General features: G+C 41.6%; 2 protein-coding genes across 2 annotated transcripts; one reads left to right on the top strand and one right to left on the bottom strand.

Moving 5' to 3' along the window:
* Positions 1–366: 366 nt before the first annotated feature.
* cacng4b (calcium channel, voltage-dependent, gamma subunit 4b) lies at positions 367–16276 on the bottom strand. Its single transcript, XM_084677706.1, has 4 exons — positions 15954–16276; positions 3367–3450; positions 2869–3009; positions 367–1847 (listed from the first exon to the last, which is right to left on the bottom strand). The coding sequence occupies exons 1-4, from the start codon at positions 16174–16176 to the stop codon at positions 1309–1311; spliced, it is 987 nt and encodes a 328-aa protein (XP_084533832.1). The 5' UTR covers positions 16177–16276; the 3' UTR covers positions 367–1308.
* A 2760-nt stretch (positions 16277–19036) lies between these two features.
* On the top strand, positions 19037–21832 carry zbedx (zinc finger BED-type containing X). The gene is made up of 2 exons (XM_084678767.1): positions 19037–19372; positions 19584–21832. The coding sequence occupies exons 1-2, from the start codon at positions 19205–19207 to the stop codon at positions 21204–21206; spliced, it is 1791 nt and encodes a 596-aa protein (XP_084534893.1). The 5' UTR covers positions 19037–19204; the 3' UTR covers positions 21207–21832.
* Positions 21833–22029: the final 197 nt, after the last annotated feature.

Here is a 22029-nt window from a genome sequence, read left to right on the forward strand (position 1 = left end):
GAAGTCCGTACCCTGTCACTTCCTGTGGGGCCAAACGTTTGTCAGTTTCTGTGTTCCATGACAGGCCATCACAACGTCTTGTCCCTTGTGCACATGATAGATGAAATATGGACAGTTACATAGCAATGAATAAATAGGTGAAGGATGACCATTTTGGTTCCAACGCACACTATTCCATACATGTGACAATTGTTTTAGTATGGCATTCTCATTTTAAGACAGCCTGCTAGCCTTCCATAGAGTGTGTTGACAAACAGAAAATTAAAATCTTATAAGAAATGTTGAACATTCAGTGCTGTTTAAAGTTTAGACTTCGTTATACCTGTACATCCATTACAGTATTCATGATGACAGTTCACAGTAAATATTTGTATATAATGTATATTCATAAGTAATAAATCTGGGCTGTGAATCTAGCTGTCATGTTGATTTGTGTCACATAGGTCCCTTTGGGTCATAGGTGCTTGTCATCACAAGGTAGGTCTCAGTTTTGGAGGATGTATGATGTCCCACACCCACAATGTTGCACCTTTCCTGAGCTTGATTGCTCTTATTAGAACCCCAAAACTGAGTTCCAAAACTGTGAACCTTACATATCAGACACTCCAATCAGACTACAGCAACATTTTTAAGTATTTGAATGGATTTTAGACAGTAATTCCATAATATTTATTTGATTACAACTAGACTTCTTTGAAAAGAAACTCCTCACATCATTTTGGTTTTGTTGAAGTTGATTTCTGCTGTCTCACAAATGAGCAGGCACAGTAAGTAGAGACAACAATGGCTTACTTCAATGAAACAAAAACTCCGTCCTCCACACAGGCAAGCAGATGCTCACTGAGCTAGAACAAACTTCAAGTCAGAGTTGAGATTTATTTGAGCACCGTGGTTGACACATCACAGGTGCAGTGTGAGTGGTCATGATGGTATACATCAAGACTTCTTTTCAGCGGTTTTACCCAGTTGAAATCGCAATCATATAAACAAGATAGAGGCAATTCCGAGTCTACATCTTGAAGCAGTAAAGTGTAGGTTACACCAAGAAAAATGGGCTCTGTTCTAAGACTCTATAAGCACACAGGAAAGTATCCATATTCTCTTTGCTTACTCCTAGAAAGTGTGTAGCGCCAAGTGGTTTCTCACCCTTTAGGGTGCGTACTCATCTTCTCTCTATGTACTAACACTGAGCTTCTAACTCTCCCACAGGAGGATGTACCACATGGTTCAACAGACCCCAAGGCCCACAGGCCCCTCCCTTCCCAGCCATCCTGCGCAGGGGTCTTGGTCACCAATCTAGACCCCAACTCAAACAGGCGTGGTCCGCCGGTTGACCCCATCCTTCAGGTCGTTGGGGAAGCAGTTGTGTACTTGCAGGAAGTCAGAGTCCTCGTGTTCCGGGCTGTAGGCATTCTCCTCCATGTCGCCCTTTTGCGGATCCCGCGTCAGAGTGTACATAGACAGCTCCCCTAGCGGGCCTCCAGGCAGGGGCGGAGGCCCTTTCAGACCAATCACAGGAGAGTTCTCCCGCGAGGCATCGGAGGAGCGCGAGCTAGAGCGCGAGGTTCGCCGGCGGTAGCGGAAGCTCGGTATCCGGGAGTACGGCGAGGAGGAGGATAGGGAGCGTATGAAGTCGCGGCGGGCTCTCCAGCGGAACTCCTTGTTCTTCTCGATGTAGATGTTGACGGCGAGCACGGCCACGGTCTCGGCCACGATGAAGGAGAGAGCCCCGAAGTAGAAGGACCAGCCGTAGGTGTAGGTGTTCTTCTTGTCCTCGTCGCGCTTGTCGCTGGGGTCGCCGGCATTGCTGGAGATGTAGACGATGATGCCGATGATGTTGCTCAGGCCTTTTTGTGGGGGGGGGGGGGGGGGTAAGAGGGGTGGGGTGAGGTGACAGACTGCACATTGGTGAGAGACTCACAAGTGTTTATCACTTGATGTGATGCTGTGCCGATCACAGTCCCCAGCCCTGTGGCTACCTCTGCTTAAACTGACATTTACCAACTCTGACCCAAGTGGAACACTGGATGTTGTTGTTTCAACACCCATTGACCCATACTTGGCTGCTGTATGACTATGTTTAGTCTGTGTTCTACACCTCTCTTTCACCATCCGTCTCTGGAGGAGGGGATCCCTCACTGAATTGCTCCTCCCAAGGTTTCTCCCATGTTTTCTCGTCTAGTGAGTTTTTCTGGGAGTTTTTTCTTGTCTTCCTTGAGGGTTTAGGTTGGTTGAGGGGCAGTTCTATGGGCATATGTGAAGCCCTCTGTGACATTGCTTGTACAAAGAGCCATACAAATACATTTTGACAGAGGACACAGCAAGACTGCTTGAACAAGTCTGTCAGCCCACTGGTTTTCAAATCATATCATGTTGAACTCAGCCCTGTATGAAATGGACTTCAACAGACAGTGATTACAGAATGCTACCCTCTGCAGTAAGATACACACACTGTCAATGAGGTGTGTTAAAATGTCATAAAAATCTTCTACACTGTCATCGGAATACTAATTTGTGTGTGCTGAAAAGAAGCAGTGACCCTGTCAGTTGGCTGATGTGGTTTCTCTTTCAGCCCTGCTCTGGTAATTCCAATGACTTCTTTCCATTAAAGCTATTTCTCCTCGCTATTTCTCCTCATCTCCTGTCATCTGTAACCATGGTAATCAGATGACTCTGTCAGATGGCCAAATCAGTAAGGTGTCCAGTGAAGCCTGTCTCTTTTTTATAAATACATACAGCATGAGAGAGACAAAAAAATGCGTGTGAGAGAGAGTTGTGCCACCATCACACACACACACACAGTTCATATGGGTGTGATGGTGCATGTGTGTGTGTTCCTCAGGGCACCAAGGAGGCCTTGTGTCTCACCTGCAGCTACAAACAGGATGCCTGCGCTGAGTAGGATGTTGTTCCTCTTGCTGTAGATGCGCCCCACCCCGACACAAAGCCCCCCAAACATCAGAAGGACTGTGCTGAGGATGGGGAACATGCTGGAGGCACGCACAATACCTGTGCAGACAGAGAGAGAGAGGGACTGTCAGGTACACACAGAAGTACTGTTAGGTACACACAGAAGTACTGTTAGATACACACAGAAGTACTGTCCGGTACACACAGAAGTACTGTTAGGTACACAAAGAAGTACTGTTAGATACAAACAGAAGTACTGTTAGGTACACACAGAAGTACTGTTAGTTACACACAGAAGTACTGTTAGGTACACACAGAAGTACACACAATCCCCTCAACCACTATTGAACGTATGAATGAGTATGTGAATGTCTGACTGACTGAAGTGGTCGGGAAGTGAGAAAGAAAGGCAAGGAGAAGAAAGAAGAGGCGAGAAAAGAAGACGACCGAACTTACGCAGGAGATATTCCGAGCTGTCTGTGTCATAGTCGTTATCATCTGGAAAGTGGTTGATACGGTAACAGCTCCCTTGATTGATACCTACAGGACAAGAGAGGAAACGTCATGATCTCTTCTTGTTTAAGCTGTCATCCAGACCTCCCCACCTCTTAAAGATCTCTCTTCTTCTAAAGCTCCAAGGGGTTCCCGGAGTACTGGTGTTAGACTCTGTTCCTCAATCAGCTGTATTTGTTTTCAATTTTACATTAATTTATTGACCAGGGGGGTATTCCAGAAAGCAGGTTTAGCGAAAACCCTGAGTTGGGTAATCCTGAGATGAGGAAACTCTGGGTTTTCCGTTCCAGGGAGAAAGGTAACGCAAACTGTGGATCAGTGTCCATGGTAACTGACTGTGAACCTAACCTGCTCGCTAGCAGGTTTTCCATGACAAACTTTGCAATTCTACCTATCCCCTCCCACTTTCTGAACCTGATACAGTTGGCAGACATGGCAGACATTGCTGGTGTTCCAGCAAATCAATTTAAAGATCAGCTTTTACACCTGTACACCATCTCTTGGTCAGTTTTTGGCACCTGCTCAATTAGATGCAGTTTGTACAACTCCTTTACTGGCAACTGGGAATACATGAGATTACATTAAATTCCACAATTCCACATGCACAATTCACCTGCCATTAAATGAACATCTCACTGTGCCGCTATTGATGGAACCCCCCATCCACGCTCTGTTCAACAGGATCCAAATGTGCCAATTATTTTTCCATTCATTATTCTCATAATTTCAGTGTATCTGACAATTCCACACAAGCCTCTAAATAAAAGTACATGGGGAGAGAACTACCAGTAACTTCGATACATAGGCCTCTCTGCATCCATATCTGCGGCAGCAGTCAACGTCTCTTCATCATCTTTTCAACAAGTTGAAATAGGCATCAATTGATATTTTCTTTGTATCATGTCAAATTTGATTAAAACCACTGTCTACCATTTTTTCACCTGTAATTTTAACGGACAGTGTGGTCAAATGTTCCGTGTATGGACTGGCTACTGCATTCAAATGTATGCATTAACTTGGCCAGCAATTGTCTCCCACGCCAACTGTATCTCCTAAGCTGCTACAGCTGTTGTAAACAGACCAGACCACAGACCATATCAGACTCAGGATAAATAGATCAAGGCTCAGACTTTTAAGAAAAAAGTAAGACTTTGCAACAAAACTATGAAAGACTGGGGTTTAAATAGCAAACTAAAAAGGGTTAAACAAGCAACAGGTGAAATCAATCAACTCAAAGCTCAGGGGAAGCAGAGCGCTGCCTCCTTATGCTGGGGACACACCACAGGATAATCGGGCCGATTTCGGCCCTTCCTACAATCCTAGGTAACATATGTCCCGATAATCTTGATGGTTCCACAGATTATTTTATCAGATGTTCCCTTGGTGTGAGGTGTGTTACAGTAAGAATGACCACACACGGCTTAGCAAAACGGCTAAATCCTCATGTTTGTGATCTCTCACAGTTTGAAAATCTTATAAGATTAAAACAATCGTATAATGTGTCCCCAGCTTTACAGGTTGTTCCGAGTATGTAGATGTGACAGCCGTGTTGCTTTTTGCTGGAATATGTGACCAGATTCAACATAAAAACACGTATTAACACTTCTACCTGAAGCGTGGTGAAGTAAGACAACGTTTTTTGTCGCCGGGTGCCATGGTGGATCCTTGTATCGGAGCTCCCGTAATGTTGGCTTTCAATAGCTCTCATGCCCGCGCTTAACTCAGAGTTTACGTACTCCAAGTTGATTTAGCTCATTCAAATCAGCTTTTCTGGAACCGAAAAGTCGGAGTTTCCCATTCTAGGGTAAATCAACTCAGAGTTAGGTTCACAGTTTGTTGAACCTGCTTTCTGGAATACCCCCCAGATGGATAAGAAAATTATTGACCAATTGAAGTTTACATTTTGTTGTTCTGCAAATGCTTTTGCATGTGTATTTGCTGAACACACATGGATCTGCCTCCCCTCTTGAATTCAGTAATAATCCCATGCATACCCCTACTGTCTGTGATAAATAGCACTCACATATAACACTCCAAAGCCTCTTTTGATTAAACAATTTAACAGGATGCTTAACACCAAGGTACAGAAGCTTGCATAATGCTTTTTGAACTGCCAAACAAAATGAATAGCGTTTTTTTTTTTTCAATGTTTCAATGTCGAAAACCCCCTGTAAATATGCTCCTTAAAGGAAGAAGGGAAGGATACCATCTCTATTGCCTTCAATTTAAATGACAACAGGATTCAGTGCTGATTGGACCATTGAGTCCAGAACCACAAGTGCACCAAATTTACTGGAACCAACTCATTGCTCCCTCATTGACTTTACTAAAACTAGAAAAAAATCATTGACATTTCAAGAACCTAATTCAGAGGCAGACAAGGGCTCTTGCTCTAAAGGAGAGAGCAGTAAATCTCCAAAGGTGTCTGGGAAACAAAGTCCACAGCTCAGTAAACATGAGACGTAGGCACAAACCCTGTTGTATGCATGGACACTGAAATCACACGTATGTGCACGGTAGAAAATACAATCATTAGGAATGCATTACCCTCAGGGATCTGGCATGGAGTAGTGCATGTCCAGACCCATCTGAGTTGAGTGGCTTATTTGGAGTGCTCTAGGGAAACAAGAATCTCATTTTGTGGAACAACAAAAGAAAGTCTGGGGGCTTTTAGTGCGTGTGCGTGTGTGTGTGTGTGTGTGTGTGTGTGTGTGTGTGTGTGTGTGTGTGTGTGTGTGTGTGTGTGTGTGTGTGTGTGTGCCATAGTGATAGAGGTATAAACATTAAGGTGGAGGGAATGGGGACAGGGGTTAATGCAGTGTTAGTGACCCTGGAAGCCTTCAGACAAAGCCTTTCTGTGTCACATTAACCATGTGTACCAGGGCATCTGAACATATTGATCGATTTCTATGGCAAGCTGAGTAGTGAGTGTTTATATTTATATATATATATATATATATATATATATATATATATATATATATATATATATATATAATAGTGTCAAATTGTAAACTAGAGAGAATGATTCGTGAGAGGGGTATGTTTTTTTTTATTAGTATGTTATTTAGATTTGGGCAAATGATTTGGATGAGCCATAATTTGAAAGTACTTTCAAATAATTTTGAAAGTTCTCCTCAACCTTTATTCTCGTAGTCTCAGAAGACCATCCTTCAACCACATTACCTAGTAGGCCCTGTTCTGTACACCCAGGGTGAGCCACACAGATCAATCAGAATCAGAATGAGAATTAGAATTTGTTTTTATTGCCATGTAAGTTTACACAAACATGGAATTTTCTGTGGCAGGAAGGTTCATACAACAAACATATACAGATCTTAATTTTAAAAAGTAGGATGTATAGATAAAAATTAAAAAGTCTAATACTAAAGAGCTAAACAATATGTAAGATATAAAATAAAACCCCAATTCCCCAAAAAGTGGGACGTTGTGTAAAATAAAATACAAAACAGAACACAATGATTTACAAATCTCATAAACCCATTACGTTATTCACAATAGAACATAGAAAACATGTCAAGTGTCAACATGATATGTAAACATCTCAACTTATAAAATGTGCCATTTTAAGGAAAAAATAAGGTAATTTTTAATTTAATGGCAGCAACACGTCTCAAAAAGGTTGGAACAAGGCCATGTTCACCATTGTGTAGCATCCCCTTTTCTTTTAACAACAGTATGTATCTGTCTGGGAACTGAGAAGACCATTTGCTGGAGTTGTGGGAGAGGAATGTTGTCCCTTTTGTGTCTGATCCAGGATTCTTGCTGCTCAATGGTCCTGGGTCTTCTTTGTCATATTTTTCGTTTCATGATCCACCAAATGTTTTTTAACTGGTGAAAGGTCTGGACTGCAGGCAGGCCAGTTCAGCACCTGGACTCATCTATTACGAAGCCATGCAGTTGTAACAGATGCAAAATGTTGTAACATTGTCTTGCTAAAATATGCAAGGCTTCCCCCAAAATCTCCCCCCCCAAAATATCTTGCCTGGATGCAAGCAAATGTTACTCTAAAACCTGTATATACTGTACCTTTCAGCATTGATGTTGCCTCTCCAGATGTGCAAGCTGAACATTCTGTAGGCACTAATGCACCCCATACCATCAGAAATGCAGGCTTTTGAACTGAGCGCTAATAACAAGCCGGTTGGTCCCTCTCCTCTTTAGTCCGGAGGACGCAGCGTCCAAAGTTTCCAAAAATAATTTCACATTTCAATTTGTCTGACCACAGAACAATTTTCCCACTTTGCCTCAGTCCATTTTAAATTAGCTTTAGCCCCGAGAAGATGGCAGTGTTTCTGGATCATGTTCACATGTGGTTTCTTCTTTGCATGATAGAGCTTTAACCTGCATTTGTGGATGGCACAACAAACTGTGTTTACAGACAATGAGTTCTGGAGGTGTTTCTGAGCCCATGCAATTACGTTACAGAATCACAGCTTGTTTTTATGCAGAGTGCCTGAAGATCACAGGCAAGCAGTATTTATTTCCCCCCTTGTCCCTTACACATAGAAATGTCTCCAGATTCTCAGAATAATTGCATTATTTGATGTACTGTAGATGATGATACATTCAAAGTCTTTCGCAATTTACGTTGAGGAAAATTATTCTGAAATGGTTCCACAATATGTAGATGCAGGTTTTACAGATTGGGGAAGCTCTGCTTATCTTTACTTCTGAGAGACTTTGCCTTTTTATACCCAGTCATGTTACTGACCTGTTTGCAACGAACCTAGTTAGTTGCAAACTGTTCCTCCAGCTGTTTATTTTATATAACACTTACTTTTTCCAACCATATGTTCTCCTTAAAATTGTAAATTTCCTAAGTTTAAGTATTTGAAATATTTTCAATGATCCATTGTGAATGACTTATGAGTTTATGAGTGTAGCAAATCATTGCATTCCATTTTTATTTACATTTTACACAGCATCCCAACTTTTTTGGAATTGGGGAGATATAAATAAAATTGTATAGATTTTTTACGACATCTACAAAATAGGGCAGCATAGTGCAATATGACATGTGCAAATAGGTGTTGGATGGACTAGTGTTGGATGACATAAAAGTGTTAAGTCAGTGTAAGTCTTTGGCCTTGTTGAAGAGGCCAGCAGCGGATGGAAAGAAACTGTTCTCATGGCGTGAGGTTTTGGTCCTGATGGACCGCAGCCTTCTGCCGGAGGGGAGTAGCTGGAACAGAGAGTGTCGAGGGTGGGAGGAGTCGGCCACAATCATCCATGCTCGCCTCAGGGTCTTTGAGGTGTGCCGGTCCTGGAGGGTAGGCAGACTGCAGCCGATCACCTTGGGGTGATCCAAGGGTGTGACCCAGCCTTTACAGCACACACTGTCATGAACTAGGTCTGCATTTAATGAGGAACAGCAAACTAATTAGTGTCAAATATGTCATCGTAACTAGAGCACATGTTTCTGTGTTAAATCATTGTTAGAAAATTAAAAGTACAGGCTAATAAAAGCACAAATGTACAACTTCTTGTTGTGTTGAAGAGTGAACTGACTAGTGTAGAAAGAACAGCAGCTTTTGAACAGAACAGAACAGAGCAGTAGCTCACACACACATCTGCCCTTCCCCCAGGGGCGCGCCAGATAATTTTTAATGCAGGTGCTGAGGGGGTGCTAGATCATTGACAGGGGGAGCTGCGCAGTTATATATTTTTATATTAAATAAATATTATCAGGTCAGGAGTGGGACCCACTTTCAGCCTGGGAGTGTAATGGCCAAAACCAGCCCATCCCTACCAGGGGCCGAGCCATACATTGAACATTCGGGGCTTAACCTGAACCTAGGACCTAGTCAACGTTTTGATGTGAGCTGAAATCGAAACTTCATAGTAGGTAATGCGAGTACGCATAGCCCGCAAGCGAGATTTTTTGCATTAATTTCATTGTGAAATTGTTTTTGGAGCTGTATGTAGCCTAATATAAACACATAAACAAAACTACAACCCACAATTTTACCTTAAAGATTCAGGGCAGTGTTTTCCCTAGGATTTTTTTTAGCAGTGGGGGCAGGTCTGTAGCCTAAATGGTCAGTACCCTAGCCTATCGATCAAGGTACTCTAAAGCATGTACAATGTTGGCTTCATTTGATCTTGATAGGCTAAGCATTCTTTAGCAAATAATAATAATATACCCGCTATTAATCAAAAATAGTTCAGCATAATAATGCACCTAAAATACAAACGTGAGCAAGGGCCGCAATCGCTATCGAATCAACAGGCATGCAATTATGCTAGCAGGGGAAGAATACAAACAACGAAAATCACAGGCTTTAATGAACTGAAAACACAAGTTATACGACTTACAGTTCTCAAAGGCGCACACACGCAATCTCAACTGCGCTGTGAAGCGCGTGTCCTTCCTATTCTCCGACATGCACTCTAACAATCACTGCTGATAGACGGCCTGTCTTGTACAGCCCTATTTCTGATATCGTGGCGGCAGAAATTTATCCACGACAAAATCAACATAGGGGAAACGTGCAGGGCTTTTGAGAAAACATATTTTTCCCAACCTGGCAGGCACCTAGATTTATGAAGTGACTGAGCTTTCTTTTGTTACCTGGCTTTTTCAGTTCCTCTTGGCATGTTTATCCCATTTATTGTATTATTTTTTAATCATCTTATTCTCCCTCCACAACAATAAATTGTGGTTTAGGGTTGTCTCCATGAAAACAACCTTGGTACACGGTGTTTGAGAAAGAGAGCATGTGCAACAACTGAAAACAGCACTTTTTAATGCACGGTCTGATCATGCGCTTATTTAGATTAAAACCTAGTGTAGCCTATTAGCTTACTTATTGGTCAAACAGTAACTTAACAAACCTAACACATATGAGCAGTCCACCGGGAATTCTCCCGATGGCCACTCCGGGCCTATTAGTAAATGAGCAATATTTTAGGGGGTGCTATCGGGGTGCTTCGGTCTTTCTTGGGGGTGCTGAAGCACCTGCTAGCCCCTCCCTAGCGCTGCCCATGCCTTCCCCTAAGGTGATGTGGATCCAACAAAAAGACAGTAGGTATTCCCAGTTAATTACAACCCCCTGGACTCTCACTTAAAGCCAGCCACCTTGCTGTCTTTAAAACTAGATTAAAAACGTTCCTGTTTAGTCAATCCTATGATTGTTAAATGTGTGTACTTTCTATGTAAACCTGGGGTGTGCGTTTGCCTATGTGTGTATCACATGTAACTTTTAAATTGTAATTTTAGCTTATGTTCACACTGCCCATTTAAATGTTACAAATAAAGTATACCTGTTATTGTATATTGTTACTGTAATAGTTCCGTTGCTGTATATTTTAATTGTTATAGTTTACTAGTTGGAGACAACGGGGGGCTGGTTGTTTTCATCCTTATTCGTATAAATATAACCTATTTTAGAGTTGTTTCCCCTGGAACAGATTTCATGTTCCAACCAAGGGGGGCTGTCGCTGTCTTGGTGTGTGGGGCTGCATCACATACCCTCTTAGCTTTGTTAAATTGCTGCACTAGTCCACACTTGACCGGTGGGGATCTCATTCTATTACGACTGAAACTGTTAGCTGCTCCTGGCATTCTCTAATCCCTGTTCTCCTCTCTGTCCCCCCCACACATCCCTTGTGGTGTGGGGGGTCTGAGCTGTCAGGACCTGCCTGGTCGTCGGTCTACCAACGCTGGACCAAGTCGTCAACCGGAAACCAGCCTCCATGACGGCCAACAGCGAGTTTCCAGGTCCCATCCAACGTCTATGAAGCCGAACAATGGATTTTTGGTGTTTCAAAACCCATTGACACTGTATGACTATGTTTAGCTTGTGTTCTGCTCCTCTCTCTTGCCAACCGTCTCTGGAGGAGGGGATCCCTCTCTGAATTGCTCCTCCCAAGGTTTCTTCCATTTTTTCTCCCGTTGAGAGTTTTTCTGGGAGTTTTTCCTTGTCTTCCTTGAGGGTTTAGGTTGGTTGAGGGGCAGTTCTATGGGCGTATGTGAAGCCCTCTGTGACATGCTTGCGTGTAAAAAGGGCTATACAAATAAATTTGATTTGATTTGATTTGAGTCTTCATTTATCTGCAACCATACCACCTCACACTTCCCTCCTTATTCTACTCCTCTCTTGCTCCTCTCCACATCCTCCCCCCAAATCGGTCTGCTATATATATATATATATATATATACACACACAGTACACACACATATATATATATATGCATATATATATATATATATATATATATATATGTGTGTGTGTGTGTGCTTGTCTGTGTGTGGATGGCTGAATTGCCTGTGATTGAAAATCTGATTATAGATAGAAGTTCTTGGGTCATGTGATTTATGAGTGGCAGTTATCAGTCCTGTGTCTATGGTGTTTACGTGTGTGTGTGTGTGTGTGTTTGTGTGTGTGTGAAAGACATAGACGGAGAGCACATGAGAAAAACAAAAGATGGAGACAGAGAAAAAGAGACATACTGCAGATATGGGAGCAGAGAGAGAGGGTGTAGGAAACCAGTCCCTCCAGACCTAGCAGGGAGAGACAGATAGAGGAGACGAATGGATGACCAGTCTCTTCAGGGAGAGAGAGAGAGAGAGAGAGAGAGAGAGAGAGAGAGAGAGAGAGAGAGAGAGAGAGAGAGAGAGAGAGAGAGAGAGAGAGAGAGAGAGAGGCAAGTCCCTTCAGACCTAGCAGGGAGAGAGACAAAGCCTACTGCTGATCACATCCTTTCTCCATGGCAACCTACTCTCAGTTCCAAGAGCTTGATTTTCATACTGTTTCCAAGGATGCCTTTGACATCTTCATGTTGTTTTAAAAACACCAAAACAGCATGTACTACACTTGGACACATGCACACACAAGCACAGGCTCTATCTCGCTCCCTCGCTCCCTCTCTACCTATCACACTCTTTCACACATCCTCTAAGCACACACCCATGGGCACACAAAAACATTCACACATGCAGGGTTCCTGAAACAACTGTTACAGCAGTGCTGCCGCTGGCAACAGAATGATGCACTTTTGACAAAGTTGTGAATCAACTCTGCTTATAACACGAGAGCCTCAGAGGAATAGACCAATAACAAACCGACAATTTATGCAGCGCACCACTCACCTGAGTGTAGGGAATGTCACACTTGACAGCTATAAAGTGACAACAGTCAAACAACTGCCTCACTCGTTCAAATAGCACAAAAAAACATTATTATTATATGTCCAACACATAGTTTATGACTACAATCACCAGTGTGATAGTGTTCTGGCAAAAGGACTTAACGAGCTATAGTCTGTAGGCTATTCTAGTGAATTTAAAATAAAAAGGTGGTCTGAGTTAAAACAGAGAAGACAGTGGGTTTACAGTAAGAGAGCAATAAACAGACAAACATGTTCCTCTCTGACTGATCCATCTGGAGAACTGGGCGTGTTAGAACTGAAATTAAATGTGTGAGTTTATTTGTGAATAAAGCCTTTTTATATAAAACATATACCAGGATAAAAGTACAGTTTTGCATTTCTTGTAAAAAGTAGTTTGTACAAGTTTCTACAAGTAGTCGTGTAGTTTATAATGTCACTCCATGTCACACATCGAGCCAGGCTAAAATAGAAGCTTCCATCTGGTCCGCACAATTGTTTTTCCAGAGTATTTCCTTGGCTCTGAAACAACAGTATTTAATGAAAGCTATTCCTCACCCCTGCAAACACAAATGTCTGCGAGCCAAGCCTGATCTGTGTCACCTTAGCTTCTGTGACCTCAGTGACAAACACAAACTTGAGAACAGAGAAGAGAAGAGGATTACAGCAGAAACAAAGAGGATGGAGCAGAGCAAGTCAGGGCCTCCTGCCTAATTAGCGCCCTTGTGGCCTTTTCAGCTGGCGCATTTTAATTACAGACCTGTGGTGCATGCTGTGGGAATGGCAAAGTGACTGCTTCCCTCTGACACACACACACACACACACACACACACTCACCCACCCACCCCCCTCCACACACGCACACACATACACAAACATAATTACTTTTCAATTTATACAACCTCCTCCCTATTCCTCACACACAGCACCACCACAGTAACACCAACCGGTAGAAATGTGTAGTAGGTAAACAACATCAGCATGATGGTGTATACTGAACACCTCAAGACACATTGAATTATCCAGCATCTAGAAATAAAGCTTTCAATGTAGGCCTACTGTTCATCCAAAATTCAAAAGTCATAATGGAAGACACAATATTATAACGTGTATAGGCTACAACTGACTTATGCCTACTGGTTAGGTGCCTACCTTATAAATAAGATTTTAATTCTGTAAATTATCACTTAGGGAGGGATGGAGGGATGGAGGGATGGAGGGAGGGAGGGAGGGAGGGAGGGAGGGAGGGAGGGAGGGAGGGAGGGAGGGAGGGAGGGAGGGAGGGAGGGAGGGAGGGAGGGAGGGAGGGAGGGAGGGAGGGAGGGAGGGAGGGAGGGAGGGAGGGAGGGAGGGAGGGAGGGAGGCTAACAGCACCATCCTGTTAACCTGGACCACACAAGCAGTGAAACCGGGAAATCTCTGCTTTTAACACAACCAAATATTGCCATATTTCATCCAAAACTGTTACACACAGACAGCCTGCATGCTGCCGTCCTTTATAAAGCCATTACCAAGAATGCATGTGGCATAACAATCTCCTCCTAGTTTTCTTCCAGCAGGTCTCATGGTGAAAAAGAACCTGTGTAAAATTGGGTGTGGTCCAATCAGAAGTTGTGCTGAGATGAACGTCAGTAAATGAACACCTGTTCTGAATCTCTCAATGTCATTGATTGGTTAATAGTTCTTCCGAATGTAGAAAGGTCTTCTTGAACTAGATGCCAGGCCTCAAAATTGTTTTGCCTATAGGTGACGATCAACTGGCAAAAGAAAGACCAGCTGCATAACTGACCGCATGACTTCTGACAGCAGTCTACATCTTTAAATGTGCACTTATTGACAGATTTGCAGTTTATAAACAATTGCTCAGATCAGATTTTAAATCATCAAATATTGGCGGAAGCAAGATTGAACACATTTTTAACCTCCTTCTTTTTCTGTGCCCTTGTCAAAAAAATAAAAAAGAACTAACTTATTCGACATATGTAGTAAATCTTTACATATACAGTAAACCCTTCGGGGATTAAACCCTTACAGCACAGGCCTCGGTTCCAGCTTGGACCATTTCTTGAACGTCTCTCTCTCTGTTTGTTTCTCACACACACGTAGCCTACAAGTAAACACACACACACTCATAGTAGCCTCACTGCCTTTCTTGATACAAAAATGGAGGAAAGGCTAAATAAATTATCAATAATTGTAATTAAAAAGAAAAACACATAAGTAACCTGAGCGATATTTTTTGAAAAAGTGTTACTTTCTCAAGGGGCAGACTCATTAAGTTTGAAACTCGGAGTTTATACATGCGTCTGCTTTCTCCTTTCAGCACCACCAGTGGTGGACAGCGCTCCGATGTGTACACGAACGAATACCAGAATGGTGATTTTCCCATTGCTCTAAAAATGCATGGCTTCCTTCCACCTATATTCGAACCCTCGTCGTTAACTGATGATTACAGAGGCGATTACGGCAATGTTTTACGAAACTCAAAACGTTAAACTTTTGAAATACAATAGCATAGATTCAGCAACTTTAGAAGTCCATTGTTGGTCTGCCCGTCAATCACTGATAAAGACGTCACCATAGTCATTCAATGAACAAACTAGACAAGGCTTCATGCGTAGAGCCCTAACACTTTGCACATTATTTGCATCATGCATGAATATGTGAATAGCCAGATGTAATAATTTGACACTTTTCCATCGTATTGGGCATAATATCTGCTTCTTACTTTTTTCCTCGGGCAGTGACGATTCGTTTATTTTTAATACCATGCCCGTTTCCATAGCAATTTCAGTGATGTTGCCAAGCAACAGCATCAGAAACAATAAAGACATGAATGGAGGATCAGAAAGTGCATCTCCGGACTGTTACTCCCATCACCATGTCCATTGACTGGGGCTGTCTGCTTCTACTGAGCTTGGACTGGATTCGGTTTTTATGCAAGTGTAAGTATTTAAAAAATAAAATAAAAACACTTCTGCCCTAAGAAAATAAATACGTCTATTGTGCTTATTTTTTAAAGACTTTTTAGCTAGTCTAATACAAATATTCCCCAGTACAGTAGGAGCCTTGCCTGTCTATCGTACTACTGTTAAGCTTTTTGTTGTTGCTGCTGAAACCAGTAGCCTATTTGTATTAACATAAAGAAAACGTGTCCACACACATTTTCGAGTTATTGTTCTATCAGCCTTTATCTTGTACTCTAAACCATCCTTATTTATTCTTTCTTGTGCACTTATTCCTGGTAAAAAGACGCGCGTAAGAACGCACTATTGTGCGTTTTAGTTTTCTTTGCTTACGTTAGAACCTTTACTTTTGGAGAAAATACACTTTGCATAAGTGTTGAAAACACCTACTTCTTGAGACACACGGACAAAATAATCGTTATTAACCATTACCTTCAATACAACAGATTCTCCAAAGTCCCGAATGTGTAAGATCACCCCTGGCCTTCTTGGGTTGCGGCTGTGCCTCGTCAGTGGTAGCGTTGGTGGCGTTGCAAATGTACGCCCGTGAGTAAAGCCAGTAGTCCGTCCCGATGGCGATGGTCATGAGACTGAAAGCCGCGAAAGCCCCTACGGTAGCCAACAATGTTTGAACCCCACGGTCACACCAAGCCATACCGCTTCATAATAGTTCACAATTCCATCCAAACATACACATTGGAGTATCACGGCGTAGGTCCCTTGGTCATGTTGACTGTCTACTTGCACTTCAGGGGTCTGTGATGTGTAGTCTACAGGGGCCACTGGCTTAAATGCTCACTTAAATAACGGTTTTTTCAAACCCCGGTGAGAGACAGTAAACTTGCTGTGAACACTCCAACAGTCAGCACACTGACGGGTTGCGCTCAGAAGATCCACATTGTGCATTTATAAATGTCTTCAACGTCTCATTTTGAATATCTCTTTCCTTCCTTTTTTTCTCCTTGGGATATTTACTCGGTCCTTCTTCATAAGCAGTTTCTGGACATAACCAAGTGCATCGCTCCTGATTCCATGCTAGAACACACCCACCTCAAAACTAACCAATGAGGAAAACATGAACTCAGTTCCAACAAAATGTTTACATTTCATACATTCAATAGAACAATGGCTTCATTTCCCGAAAGTCAAGTTAGCTGAATAAGCCTGATGAGTTTAGTTCAACAAACAAACAACGCATGCATATAGAGAATTTACGCTGGATTTGGAGATGTAAAATGTAATGTAACAGGTATGAAACATATCTAGGCAACAGTTGATCTATTGTCTAACAACAACAGTCCACAAAAAAATGGGAATTTCAAAGCCAATAAAATAGTGCTGTAGGTTTTTCCTCATATATCACTTCCTCCTTTAAAGTTTGATGGTAGAATGCTTTGTCTATTAAAAGTAAAGCAGTAGCCTATCACGTAACTTTTTAAATATAACAAAAACAAGTGTCTAAAAGACCGAAATAAAGAAGAATCTTTCTGACAGATGAATGGGGCCATGTGCAAGATGATACGCACACCATGTAAAGAGAGTCACGTCAACTCCGTTCACTCCACTATGCATCCGCTGAATGAAAAGAATGCGAATACAAATTTGCTTGACATTGCCACTGATTGTTCAGGTGGGAGTTTCTATCACACTACAAATAGCTTGTCATATGTTAACTTGGTTTATCTTCCACATTTTGCCATTGACTTTGGGTAAAATATACTTGCACTCACATTTATTTTTCTAAAAGAATCACCTAACAGTATGATAGCAATTTCACACAGTTATAAAACTGAAACCAAGGTCAAGTATTGGAAACAAACAAGTTTGTCCTAGTACACTTTAACACTTTTCCTATACTCTGCATACATATACACATATTATATTTTGTCCCACTTAAAGCACCAATGTCTGACCAATGTCTGAATTAAAGTGCTGGCATAGTTTATCCCTGAGCTCCTTGGCTTGAACTGTTGGTTGTGTGTGACATGGAGGCCCCCTGTAACTCAGGGTCTTGTCTCCATCTTCCTGGGACATGTGTCCTGATCTAGTCATTCCTGGTTGATTCCCTCCATGTATAGTTCATAACACTCTGTGCGCAGGAAGTTTTGCAGAGCACAGCAAGCCAAAACAATGTCCTGTACTATTTAATATTTTGAATATTAATGGTAGTTAGAAAAAGAAAATGGTTTGCTAGGATGCCAAATGCTTTTCCTACCACCCTCCAAGCTTGCGAAAGCCTATAATTGAAGATGCATTGCTCAACAAATAGTTCAAGTTCAAGTTCAAATCTTTTATTGTCAGATGCACAGAACAACACAGGGATAGACTAGGCACTGAAATTCTTTGGACAAGACAATGCAAAGCAACCTGGCATAACATGACATATACGTAAGTACTCAGAACATAGGTTACACCTCTGATAAGCTAACATAACACAGCATAATATAATAAACCTCTTAAATATACAAAATAATAAACAATACAGTATACTAAACCTAGAGATAAGTAGGGTACAATTAGTGAAATATAAAATAGCCTGCAGTTTGGATATGGCTTACTAGTCCTTCAAGGGAAATGCCTCATCTGCCACAAACGCCAGCAGGTGAGATTCAAAATAGGACAGAATTATGTTTTATACGTTGTCTTAAGAAAGAAAGTTGACTTGCCATCCTAATTGAATAGTCCGGCTGTCAAGTCCTCTGGATCAACACGTGTGTGTTATTTCCGTGAATCAAGAATTAGAATCGGAAAGCTGCTTCTTTCTGAAGAGATAAACATGTAAAAGTGAAATACTCACAACTACTGGCTGTTGCTTCAAACCCTGTTTATTATTACTTACAAGATTGACGCTTTGGAATATTCACAGTATACTTTTAGCAGACATAATAAATTATTTATTCATTTGGCACCTATCTTATCCTCACATGTAACACACAGTATTTACACCATACCTACTCACACTTACTACACTTCCTTATCTCCTATCTTGAGCACATGTAAAAAGACATCTAACCGACTGCTCTATTAAATGTTCTGTTGATGTGCAGATTAAGGCCTAGTACTATTTCTGGAAAATGCAGCCAATGACAACAAATTGGCCGGTGTAAAACATTCTTATAACAGGTAAGAGTGGATGATACTGTCAGATTTCTTAAACGATAGGCTACAGTTTTTTTTATAGGATATGATATTCAAGCAGTGATAAAATATTTAGGTTAGCTGACATGGATAAAGATATAGGCTATTAATAGGACTACGTTGTAAATGATGGAGGATATATAATGTAATAATTTAGAGTTTTTGTGTGTGTTTTAAGGGATTTAGAATGAAAAGTATATTGTCTAATCCTCCACAGCAAAAGGGGGCGGTAATTTACCGACACTCTTTATGCCAACCGCCGTAAAATAAAAATAAAAAGGAAGGACTCTTCCGGTGCAGGGAGTGCGGATAGGCTCACAGAACTAGGGGTCTCAGGAAGGAGTTAATTCTCAATCGCCATTGGTCAGAATATTCAGGGACTTGAGGAGAGGTCGGTAGTTGGAGTACTTCGCTACCTCATGTGTTTTATGAAAAAAGCTAACGTTACACATTACATGTAATCAAACTACTTTTTATACAGACCAGTGCAATTTGAGTTGAGCAAGAAGCGCGCGATTTTGAATATACCGAATTTTACTGTTAAGATGACCAGCCCGTCAAATGTATTCGATAACTGGCACTATAATCATCACTTTGTGTTCGTGAAAGACGAGGGGAAGAACATCTGCGTCCAGTGTAATTTATGCAAGCCAAAAATTAATCATTTGTCTTTGTCGAAGATGTCAACATCAAATCTATTAAAACATTTAAGGGTAAGGTGAACTTAAGCTCGTCAGACAAATGTTTGTAACGATTTTTTTTAACAACAGAATACCCGAGTAGTCTCCATTATGTGTTGCATCCACAATGGTATTATTAAATCATATAATAGACTTATGCCTTTTAGTAGTATAAGTATGTTAATAAAAGCGTATTAATTAACTGTCGTAAACATGAGCTGATGTATTTTATTTTTACTTTCAGAGAAAACATGCAGACCGTTTTGAGCAGATAAATTCGAAGCGTCCAAAAAAAGGTGAATCATCAAAAGTGAACAGCCTTGTTTTAAACTTTATCTTGGAAGAAGTCCATTCAGTTTCTTTCCTAGAGCAACCTAGTTTCAGAAGATTAGTTGAGGGCTTGAGTGGAAGACCATTGGACATGGACCGAGCTACACTGATTGCTGAAGTTGAGAAGGCGTTCTCAATTATGAAGGCCAGACTGGTGGGGAAGTTGAACACAGTTCAGTCTGTGTGCACCACAGCAGATATCTGGACCGCCAACAACAGGAGCTACTTTTGGATGACCTGTCACTGGATCGATGAGAGTGAGCTGGTAAGGAAGTCAGCCGCACTGGCCTGTATCCGGCTCCGGGGCATTCACACGTACGACTCAATCTCGGCTATGATCCACGAGATTCACTCATCCTACAACATAGAGAACAAAGTTGGGACTATTGTCAGGGATAACGGCAGCCACCTTGTGAAAGCCTTCAAAGACTTCCCTGTTGATGGCTATGATGAAGACAATGGCGTAATGGGCATATTTGAGGATGTTGGTACAATCCTGAAGGGCAGATGTGAGGAGGATGTTCCTTTGTTCCTGCCGTCATTCCAGAAATGCGTGTGCCACCTTATGAGCCTGATAGTCACTGAGGACTTGCTGCTAGCTGTGTCTCAGAGTGAGAGCAGCCACATATACTACAGCACCATGGCTAAGTGTTCTGTTTTATGGAACAAGGCCCACCATTCTCAACTGGCTCTTGATGCAATACAGGACATGGGTAACATGTCTTCGATTGTTCCCTCAGTGTTTCGATGGAGTTTGGAGTACAGCGTCATGCAGAAGATTGCGTCTCTGACAGAGAGCCAACTCAGTGACATATGTACCCAGTTGGAGATGTCTGAACTACAAGCTGTAGAGTTGGCCTTCTTAAAAGAGTATGTGGAGGTTTTTAAACCTCTGGCATTCACACTGGACCTTCTCAAGGAGGAGCAACATAGTTTTTTTGGACTTGTCATCCCTACATTACTGACACTGAAAACAAAACTAACAAACAAGAAAGCTTTCTCACGTTTTTTCCCAGATGTAATTAGTGCTATTCTTAATGCGGTAGACACCAGCTTTCAGCAGCTGTTTGTCTGTCCCGAGGCAAAGCTGGCAACAGCCACCACTCCCCAGTTTCGCCTGTGGTGGTTGCCAGAGGCAGAGAGAGATGACATGGTGAAGCTGCTGGGGGCCGAGATAGCTCACTTAGCCATCAAGCAGGAATTCTTAGAAGAATTTGCTCCGATAGATTCAATGGGCTCTCAGCCGATAGAATCTGAGGAATTTTTCTGTTACGGGCCAGGAACCGAAAGCCTTGACGATCCAATGTCAGAGGTAAAAAAGTATCTAGAAGGAAGCAACAAGAGCCTTGGTTGTCTGAACGAGTTTCCCAGGGTTAAAAAGCTGTTCCTCAAGTACAACACCACCCTGACCTCCAGTACTGCTGTGCTGCGGCTATTGAGTCACAAAGGAAAGCTCACCTTCCAAAGCAACTGTCAGACTGATGAATATTTTCAGAGGGTTGTAACGTTACAGTACAATCTCAAGAACGGCCTTTAAACTATTGGCTAAAGAGAAAGGAGAGGGCATCCTGCAGTTTGTGTAGTTCATCTGCCACTACTTTTGACTAGATTTTCTAGCAATATTTTTTATGTTTAAGTTTAGGAAACATTTGCCATTTTATTTCTGCCTAAAGTCATTTCACTATAAATAAAAAGTGGGCATTCTTCAGTTTATCTGCTTTCTCCACAAAACAGTGGAGCTGCTGAGCTTATTCATTTTATTTGATTTTATTCTGTTGAATATTTGTACTTTGTGTTTGTGTTGTTTTAAAAGAATGTATACTGTAGACCTAATTCATACAAAGTAGTATAAATCTTTGTACAAAATATATTGTTTGAGACGCAATCTTTCCAGATTTTTTCCCCCCTGTATAATTTTAAAATGCATCTGTGTGTGTGTGCATACATTTACATTTATCCATTTAGAAGACGCTTTTATCCAAAGCGACTTCCAAATGAGTTTTACAAAAGTGCATAGGTCGCATACCATACTGACATCACCTCACTGTATATTCTAGTCATTCTAGCTACCGGCAGGTAGGCTGTGATTATTAGCAATAATAGCAATATCAGCAATACTTTGTGTTGTTCTGTGCATCTGACAATAAAATACTTGAAACTTGATCAGATTAGAAACATGTAACTATTGGAAACACATTTTCATGCCAGTTCACTGTCTGCCTGGTCTGATGCATAGTTGGTACTTAACTGCAACAATTATATAATCAGAGCTTCAGTGCTTACACGCTTCCCAAATACTGGGTAAAACATCAAAATAACATTCCTCTGGGACAGAGGATAAATAGGTTGTCTTACAGTTC

The sequence above is a fragment of the Hypomesus nipponensis genome, chromosome 17 (genome assembly GCF_054491055.1).
Source record: "Hypomesus nipponensis isolate SF chromosome 17, ASM5449105v1, whole genome shotgun sequence".
In the NCBI taxonomy this organism is placed as follows: Eukaryota; Metazoa; Chordata; class Actinopteri; order Osmeriformes; family Osmeridae; genus Hypomesus; species Hypomesus nipponensis.